A 9,368-nucleotide genomic window follows, 5' to 3' on the forward strand; every position below is an offset into this window, starting at 1 on the left:
ATTAATAAAACTTCATGAACAAAATAGTTTTTTCCTGTAAATTAAATAACTAAATGCATGAACACAACAAAAGGGTGATGTTTTCCAGACATATTTAAACCTTTTCTTTGGTGTCTCACACAGTTTGAAAGAACTTTAAATCCCATTAAGATCGTTTTGAATAGTGCATATAGTTAAGAGCGGGAGATGTGTGCAGTGGGTGACCTTGCTATGTTGAATCCTTTTCTTTTTTTATAAATGATACATTCTATTTGCAAAAATCCAGCCTTTACAACTTCTTAAAATCACGCTGTTAGCCAAACATCGAAATGCAGATTTTTCGTAGACCACGTGGCTTCTCACGCCGTAGTTTGTGTATTTACAACGCACACGTGACAGAAAAAAAAGTTATTTTTCCCTCCGACCGTTTCTCCCCCTTGAGAAGCGAAGCCTTTCGCTAGCTACCCAATTAAACGCCCACGACCCAGCCAATAGAGCTGCGACAGGCTTACTCCAGCCAGCGAATCTGCTAGCAGCCCAGCAAGCTGATGCAACAAGCTTGCAATAGGAGTCAATATTCTGCCGGGTGAAAGACTGTGTCCTTCCTCGTCTTCGAGAATTTAACTAGTCCCCCCTCGCCCTGGTGCTGAGAACACGCGTGCTTTTAAATGCATGCTATCGCAAAACCGTGCGTGACCACTCCCCCCAAAGTCTCCGTGTTCTGCACTGATGTACTGCTGACAGTAACTTTCTTTCATACACTTCCATAGAACAGCAGCCACCCTAGGCAGGCGGGGTGGGTTTTAATCCAAAGCATGAAAGAGAATCGATCTTGTCCACTTTCCAGTGTAGGACTGCTTAAAGTCCGTTAGCACTGGATGCCAATTCCCCAGCCGATGGCATTGCTCCTGCTATTAGCCCGCTATAGGCGACTATGTCGCCGAATCATTCTTAAGTGACAGCGACCGCGGAGGGATCCGAGCATCCCCGGGTGACGCGGTTGGTTGCTGGGTGTGGGTGAGGAACTACTTTACGTTCCGGCAACTTTCATTCTTAACTCATCTGACAGCGAAGCAGCAGAGCACTTTGCAAACTGTCCCGGATTATCCCAGGGAACAATGGCTTTTTAAACTTAGTGTCGCCACCCCGAGAAAACCGTGCTTTGCATCTGCAACGCACCCTCTACAAACAAACACGAAATTCTGCAAGAATGGAGTGAGTATAACCCGGGACGGATTTCTTTTTGTACACATGCTGCGTGAGGGATAGATTACCGCTACTGAACCTTTCTCTGGTGATGTTATGTAGCGCACAGCTGAAAGATTAATTGCGATTCGAGCTGTGGCGCTGTACATCTGAATCTTTATTTGGGGGACGTTAAGTGGCAGTACAATATTCAGTGTTTGAAAAGTGTGTTGGAAAAGTTGAAAAACTTTTGATAGATTTGACACCATTCATTGAAAGGTTGTATTTGAAATAAAGCTTATTATTTTTTTTGCGATCGTAGCACGTGTAGTTTTTTGATTAAGTCTGTGAATTAATTTGAATTTGCCAAGCGATGCAGATATTAACAAAGTAACAGTGTATTGCACTTTGTAACTATAGCCGGGAGGTAGCTTGGTTTCATCAAAATAATGACTGATGGTGACAGTGGAGCACATGCTGATGATCGTCTTAATCCACATTAGAAGTCTTTACGTGCGGCTAATGTAATAGCCCTGCTGTTAAAATACCTGATTCTGACAAGTGCATAATGTGGAGTAAGTGAAAAGCAAACGACCCATTTGTAACCTGGTGGTCCGCCGTACAAGTGACAGTAAGCAGTAATACTGTACTTCGCAACTCTGTGGCTCAGCAACAGATGTTCCCGGTTATAGAATTACGCTGCGGTTCAGTATCGCATCATGCAGCAGTTAGGAATGCACCGTGTCTCGTCACAAAGAAGGGAGGAAAATCTATCTGATGGTTTCTGTTAGAAGGGGATTGTCATTCTCGGCGGCCGTGACGAAATACATTACGTCGCACTCGCTCAACTTTGCTGTTCTGTTCTAGCAAAATGCACGCCTTTTTTTCCCTGTTGTATTATTTCTGTCGCTATTAGCGTTATTCCTAGTTTAACTGTCGTTCCTTGTGTGTTACTATGAATACAGTAAAATGGTATGTGTCTATTACTTTGTTCTGTAATTAACCCGAACGCACGTAGTTTTCCACTCGAGCGCTTTGCCAATGGGACAAGGAATCCTGCCGGGAAACTGCTGTGGTGTAGGCAGGCAAAACTGGAGCGTGATGATCTTGTGGTTTACCCCTTTAACTCGTGACTTGCTTGTAATTCTGCATGCCTTACAGTTTAACGGATGTTCTGGAGTCACGCCACTGGTGCCGGCTAATGTCTCAACAGCTTCGCACTGGATCCCACCTGACTTGACAGACTTGAAAGTCCAGGTGGAGATGACTGGGCTGTAACAAGCCAGAGGTGTGGGCATGTGGGAGGGTGGCGCTTAGGGCATAGGCATGATTTCTGAATGTTCACGGTTTCCAGAGGAACTACCCTTATAGCTTTGGATTGAATTCACTCTCTTGGCCCCTGATTGCGAGTGACCCAACACCCAAAAAAAAAAGGCTCAGATAGCTGGGTTTAGGAGGGAGGGGCTATGCAGCTCAAGATATGTCCGGTCATTGGTCTGGTGAAGACCATATCTTGAACATTGTGTAGTTTTGAGAGGATGGCTTTCAAAGGCACTATATCAGATTCCTTCCTAGGGGCAGTTTTTTGGAGGAGAAAGCTAAGCAGCTCCTTCAAGAAGCCACATAGAATATGGCAGCAAACTCTGCAAAATGGATGTTGTTGTTGCTGATGTAATAGACACAGCTCTCACTTGCTCAGGTAGATAACATGGCAGGGCTGTCTCATAAAGCTCTCCTGGATTCTCTTTTTGTCCGTCTGTCTCTCTCTCTCCCAGGTCTCACAATGCTCCCTCAGCTCTGTCCTCCGTGGCTCATCTGCGCAGCTCTGGTACATCGCATCCGTTCGGAGTCCTGAATCGAAATCCAAGGAATGATGGCGACGTCGGCTGCTCACTGGAAAGTGAGCCCCCTCGGCTGCCCGGCAGACCACCTTGCTCTGCCTCTCCCACAGGCTAACGCCAGCCAATCCCAGGGAAGGAGGGGGGAGGAGTCAGCCGAGAGCCAGCACTTAATTGGTGAGTTCCGGTGAGGCGATTTTTGTTGGTTCCCTCCACCCCCACCCCCACATTACAGGTGTCAACGCTCCAGCATGAGGAGACGATCCCAATCGGACCTGTGAGAAAGGCGAATTGATGGACCCTGTGCTGTGAGACGGCAGTTTTTGTGTGTTCCGAACGCGCAAGGTACCGAAGGTCTACGCTCGTTTATCTAATTGATTTTTTATATTGCATGTCTGCTTGTCAAAAAATGGAAAATGTTATACTTATCATTAGTTGAGGGAGGGCACTGTCTGCCGTTACGTGGAACACCACCGTTATTTATCACCCAACCGAAGGCGCAGAAGACTAGGAAACCTTCGCCTAGTTGTCGATGTCATCTTCTTTTCATGTGTTTTGCAGGTGATGGTCTGACCGACTGGATGACGGAAAAAGTGGATTTCTCCTCTTACCTCCCTCCCTCTCACTCCTCCCCCTCCCCCAACCCCTCCCTTCCCCCCTCCCCCCCCCACCAACATGATGTCCAGGTGCCCTCCGACCTGGAGGTCATGACCTCCCTGCTGCAGGAAGAGCTGGCGCAGCTGGAGGATTACTTCCTGTCAGAGACGGAACCGGAGAAAATGGAGAAAGCCGACAAAGCGCCTCTCCCAGCGGGGCCCCAGTCTTACTACCAGTTGCCCTATACCGCTTACAGCTCCGGTCAGCCGGAGTCCAGCCCACTTCTCGTTACTCTGGCAACTGGGGAGCTTGACCTCCTGAGCTTCTGCGGCGGCCCCATTGGCCGACCCAAAACACCTAGACCCGCCCCTTACAGCTGCGGCCACCCAGCTGGCAGTGGCGGTCGTAAGAGAGCCTCAGACAGTGGAAGGGTAGACGACAGATTGGATAATAGCATCTGGAACGGCAAAGGAAATAACTCAGGAACTCCGGGGGTGGCCCTTAGCTACTGCTTCATAGTGGACGACGTGGACAACAGGGTGGTTGGGGAGGAGTACTGTCATGATAGCACAGCGGGAGCTAGGAAAGACAGCACGTTGCTGAAAGAGGAAGAGAATTACTGTTTTGCGGAAGATGTCACTAGTGGGGTTAAGGTCGTTGGGGCGTATTGTCTAGGAGGCGCGCTGGAGAACGCCCACAAGAAAGGGGGGCAGCTGTTTTATGGGTCGAAGGAGGGCGGCGGCAGGAACGATGGCACTGAGGCAGAAAAACTGGGTGACGGTAGAGGCAGCGACCTGCTAGAAATAGTCGGCAGGGAGGCGGGCGGCGAGCCCTGTTTCGCGGAGGTCGCGGCGACGGGAGAGCCCTACGGCAGCTTCCTGGAGGCGGCCGCCCAGTCCGCGAGAGACGGGGAATTGGGGGCTGGAGGCCAGCACGAGGGGTTTGCCTTCGCTGGCTTCCTGGGAGAGCAGGCGTTAGGGGGAGAGGGGGAAGAGGAAGGGGGATTGGTGGGGGCGGAGCCAGTGTCTCCCCCCCCCAGAGCAGCGTGGGTCTCAGCAGGAGTCAGAGGGGCACAGGAAGAGGACCCCGATGTCAAGTCAGAGCCAGAAACTGCCACCGGTGAACCCAGGAATGGAGAACGCAAGCAGAAGAAAAGGGATCAGAACAAGACTGCCGCTCACAGGTAGGTCTCCTTTGGAACATCTTGGTTGTGCCTTCTGTGGTCTCAACTACCAAGACGGCTGAGGATTTCGGCCTTGAAACGGTCTGAATTAGTCACGCCCGCACCTTACAGCTGACCGATCCTGTGTGAAGCCATTTTTGACATTAACAAGATGACAACCATGACCGTGCCTGACCGGACTTACGTGGCTTCTTCTTTGAGAGCCGGCGACCCCCCGCCAGCCGGAGGTCGCGGGGTGTCGGGTCCGGTTAGGAACGCTCACGTGTCTCGGGTTTTCCGCGCCAGGTACCGGCAGCGCAAGAGAGCGGAGCTGGACAGCCTGGAAGAGGAGCTGAGGGGGCTGGAAGGCAGGAACCGAGAGCTGCGGGACAAGGCCGAGTCTGTGGAGAGAGAGATCCAGTACGTCAAAGACCTGCTCATCGAAGTCTACAAGGCACGCAGCCAGCGCCTCAAGCAAGACACCAGCGCCTGACACCCCGGAACAAGGGGCACCCAGCTTTAAACACCAAGAAAACCAAGGACCTAGAGTGTCAAGGGGGGGCAGGAGACTGTAGGTGATTCTTCCCTTTTTTTGTTGTTGCGTTATTGATTTCAGTCTGTCGGCTCCAAAACACAATTTGACGGTCCTTCTTGTGTCACCTCTGATGCCATCCAATAATATTTATTGGTAAAGAGAAAAAGAAAAACTGATTACATCCATTAGCACTGTGAAACTGACAATCTCTGGCGTCTTGGAACTTGTTATAAGGTCTTGAAACGCATTGCTTTTTCTTATAATTATGAAACCGTACAGTTTGTGTTTTGGTGTCGCTTTGAAAAGATTTACATTTGTCTTTTGTTGCTATACCTTTGCGTTATATTGGATGGGACACATAAGTCTAATTTTTGAAAACATTTTGCTTTTATTTCTGAAGACTGATTTAAAATGTTGTATTTCATTCTTTATTAATTCATGAATCAGAATACATTTAATTGACATTGAAGCTAAGAAAATGTGTTCATGTCAAAGGAGGGAGAGACTTCTTTGATGTTTTTTAACTTGCAGTTACCATAGTTAAAGAAGACCATGTTTGCAAAGTGGTGCAACAATGAGTAAAAATAAATATACCATTTACAAAACCTCATACAATAAATTTCTAAATATGCACTTCATAGCAATTGCAGGCTTATCGTATACAAGTTAATCACTCTTCTTTGGCTGAAGTAGCCAAAGTTAGATAGTATTTATAGGTTACAAGAATTATAGGTTGCATCCCAGGACAACTTCAAAAGTCACATAGATTTCTGTATTCTGCATGGCACCCCTGACTGCCAACAGTAGTGAACGTTTAAGCGCCTCGGGGCAACCTTGTTGTGAAAGGCGCTATATAAACATAAATTGAATTGAACGTTTTGGAGTTTTGTGAATGGCACAACACTGATAAGTGTGTACAGATCTACACCAGCTCTTGTACAAAAAGTCTGCTTAAAGACTTCCCACTCTCCCCCAATACCCAAATCTGAATCTGCTCTTCACACAGGGATTCCTTTGTAAAAGAAACTTGATGTCACTGCTGCACAAAAGGCGTGCTTATCTGCTGACTGCTGCTTTTACATACTGCTCCTAATACCCTTTTCCCCCTGCTGTGGAAGCAAATTAGAATACTCTTCGAATTGTGTCTTTTTAATATTGCAAGGAAAGAGCTGTTGATCTTCTTTGGCTGTTTTTATTCCTGACTAGTGCTTTTGTGAAGTGTAGCTCTGCTTGACGAGATGCAGCATCCTGGGTTTTTTTTTCCCCATCATTTTATTAGCACTACTATTGTTAATACCTTTAGGCAGCATGGCTATAAGCTTGCTATGGCATTCTGCAGTGGCTCTTGTAATGCTGGGAAGAGCCTTTTAATAGCTTTTTTCTTTTTCTTGCACTCGATGCATGAAGTGCTCGTTTATTTCTTAGTAATCACGGAGGGGAGACCAGGAAGCTGCATCGTTTAATTTACGCGTTGACACATCTCGGCGATGTACAATCAGCTAGTTACATAGCATTCGTGTATCCAGTTTTGTCTCATCTTGTTCTGTGTTTCGAGAGGTCTGTATTGGGCCAAATATCTGAGCTTAATATATAATGTATCCAAGGTTGTCATGTTGATATAGCAGGGAATTACGAGGTGCTATCAGTACACTGATTTTGTATCGGCAAGTGTTGTAACTTAGTCATCTCTCTGCTTTGTTTGAACTTGTTAATCCTGTCATCTAAATAAAGTGATTTGTATCTCTGTTACTGAACGCGTTTTCAGTCTTCACTTTAAGAGCCTGAGCATCCCACTGATATTGATGTTTGACATTACTGGGAAGTGGAGCACACAGTTGAGAGAAAGGTTGTATCTTTCTGGTTTAGTGCGTGCAAGAAAATGATTACAAATAACTGAATCTTTACAAACAATATTGATATTCAAGCAGACATGTTTTTCAACTGTGGTATACACAAAGTTGCATTGCTGTTTAAATTATCTTCTAGTGTTTTTAAAACAATGCACCTATATCGCTGACTACAGTTTCAGCAACACAAAGAGTCGTGTTGCTGGAGGACTGGAGCTTGGTGAGGTGCTTCTGTGCTACCAGAAAACACCGCTCAGCTCTGGTGGGTGGCAGAGAGAAACTCTCCAAGGTGAGGCCCTGTGGGAGAAGTGCTTCTGGGAGCAAACACAGTGCGACTTTGTAAACTGTCAAAGCCTAACACCCAACATACAATACTGAACAAGAAGGACACAGAGGTAAAAGTGTTCTGCACACATTTGCATTCCTACCATTCCAGAGAAAGACAGATTGCAGACACACGCTTACATAAACTGCATTGGAAAACTATCTGGTGGCTTCCTATAACACACCACAGGTTTAACATAAAGAGTGTAACCTGAGATTAGTCCTTGATTTAACTTTTTTTAAAATTTGGTACGCAAAATCATTTCCTGCCCTGTTTCTAAAATCCGTTAAGAAAGTGAGTCACGCAACTTTGGCTTTTGGTATCTCTTTGGTCAAAGTCATTATTTTAATCTGCTTTATGAGTTGATTGTGAACGTGTTTTCAACATAGACTGTAAAATGTGAACCAGTCCCCCCCTTCCCTTCCAAATTAGTGTTGCTTTGTCAACGTGTGTGTTGAGGGAGATTGGAGCAGAGAGACAGCAGCACTAAACTCCAGAGGTCCGGGCTATACCTCACCTTAACGGTTTCACCTAACTACAGTGACTTCGGAGACAGAGACTAGAACACTCATCCCTTGAATGCAAATGTGTCAGCGGTTAATTCATGTTTCAGTAGGGAAACACTTGGTTCCTGCAGCAAGAAAAATGTGCAGTTATTCGCAGATTTTAGATGCTCATCTTGGTTTAGGTTGAGACCACATAGCGGTCAGGAAGTCGCGTTATTTTGATTGGTAAGGCAGATAAGCAAAAACGAAGCTGTTGAGCACAACCTTGACAACAAAACCCTGTGTGCATCTGTTTTTTTTTTTTAATTTTAGATCAGTGAAAAGGGTTCTCCAGTGTCTGGAGTTGTTTTGTAAAGCTAAAGCAAGCACATTTGTGCCCCTCCTGGATAAAGCTGCAGGTGTTATTTGATGTAGAGGATGTTTTTATGTTGAAGGATATGTAATATAAGCAAGTGTGCTGATCATGGGGTTGCAGGGTAGTGCAGTGGTGTTATGTGACGGAAGCACATTTTAAAAGAAAAGGTGTAAAAAGGACAGCTTTTAACACTATCTTGCTAAGTGGTTCTATATTTTTAACCAACCATAAAAATATATTAATCACATATATTATACAATTTACATTATCTATAAACAGTTATGATATAGTAACATATCCATAAGACATAACAGATAAGGTTATATTTAATATTTATATGATATATAAATATATAAATCACATCAATTATTTTTACATGAGTTTATATGACTTAAAATACTGTATGAGTTTTGTGTCACAAAAGATCCTGAGAACGTTTCTAGAATTAAGGCATTTTTGCTTTTATTTGCTCTTAACTACTTTTCACAAAGTGCCTGATATAAAGGCCAAGCTTAAACCTTTTCCCACAGCTGTAGTAAAAGCACTGTTTTTCTGCCAGTTTCTGTTTACATGATATAGGTGCATTTAGACCAGCGTCAAATTAGAAGGCCTGACCCACCTGATAGTCACAAATCCCGGACCCGAGACTGGATTTCCTTGGCATGTAACTTCTGTTGGGCGGAAATCTATCTATGGAAAACACGTGAAGATGTCATAAGCTATATATATAGACATCAAGGGAGAGGTCTGCTGGATCTGAGGGAAGGAGACCATGTTTAACCCAAGCATTCACAACTCTGTGCCATCTGGAGGCTGTGGCGTCTGCAGGTTTCTGTTCTGCCTAAACAGTCAGCTGGCTAATAGATCAAATCATTGTTTTAACTAGACCGACAGCCCCCCCTCACTTTAGGCTCTGGTTAAATTGGTTTAACTATATTTGCACGTCTGCTGCTTGTTGCAAATGAAATAACTTTTAATAATGACAAACCAATAAATGCTGAGAATGAAGCACTAGATTACATGAACTTCACAATTTGTG

The 9,368-nt window shown here is 45.3% G+C and overlaps 1 protein-coding gene across 2 annotated transcripts; it reads left to right on the plus strand.

Moving 5' to 3' along the window:
• The first annotated feature begins 777 nt into the window (after positions 1-777).
• atf5a (activating transcription factor 5a) lies at positions 778-7,045 on the plus strand. Of its 2 annotated transcripts, XM_006642247.3 has the most exons (4): positions 778-1,194; positions 2,940-3,179; positions 3,564-4,782; positions 5,068-7,045. In XM_006642247.3, exons 2-4 carry the CDS (start codon positions 3,035-3,037, stop codon positions 5,252-5,254), a joined length of 1,551 nt encoding a protein of 516 aa, XP_006642310.2. In that variant the 5' UTR covers positions 778-1,194; positions 2,940-3,034; the 3' UTR covers positions 5,255-7,045. The 2 variants fall into 2 exon arrangements, with proteins under 2 accessions (XP_006642310.2, XP_069038990.1); XM_069182889.1 differs by lacking the exons at positions 778-1,194; positions 2,940-3,179 and adding an exon at positions 3,207-3,347.
• Positions 7,046-9,368: the final 2,323 nt, after the last annotated feature.

This window comes from Lepisosteus oculatus, chromosome 23 (genome assembly GCF_040954835.1).
Source record: "Lepisosteus oculatus isolate fLepOcu1 chromosome 23, fLepOcu1.hap2, whole genome shotgun sequence".
Taxonomy (NCBI): domain Eukaryota; kingdom Metazoa; phylum Chordata; class Actinopteri; order Semionotiformes; family Lepisosteidae; genus Lepisosteus; species Lepisosteus oculatus.

Bases quoted from the DNA above. Each gene is read 5' to 3' on its own strand.
- atf5a (XM_006642247.3), top strand. From the start codon at position 3,035: ATGATGGCGACGTCGGCTGCTCACTGGAAAGTGAGCCCCCTCGGCTGC. The intron at 3,180-3,563 runs GTGAGTTCCGGT...TGTGTTTTGCAG, and splicing joins CGAGAGCCAGCACTTAATTG to GTGATGGTCTGACCGACTGG. The intron at 4,783-5,067 runs GTAGGTCTCCTT...TTTCCGCGCCAG, and splicing joins AACAAGACTGCCGCTCACAG to GTACCGGCAGCGCAAGAGAG.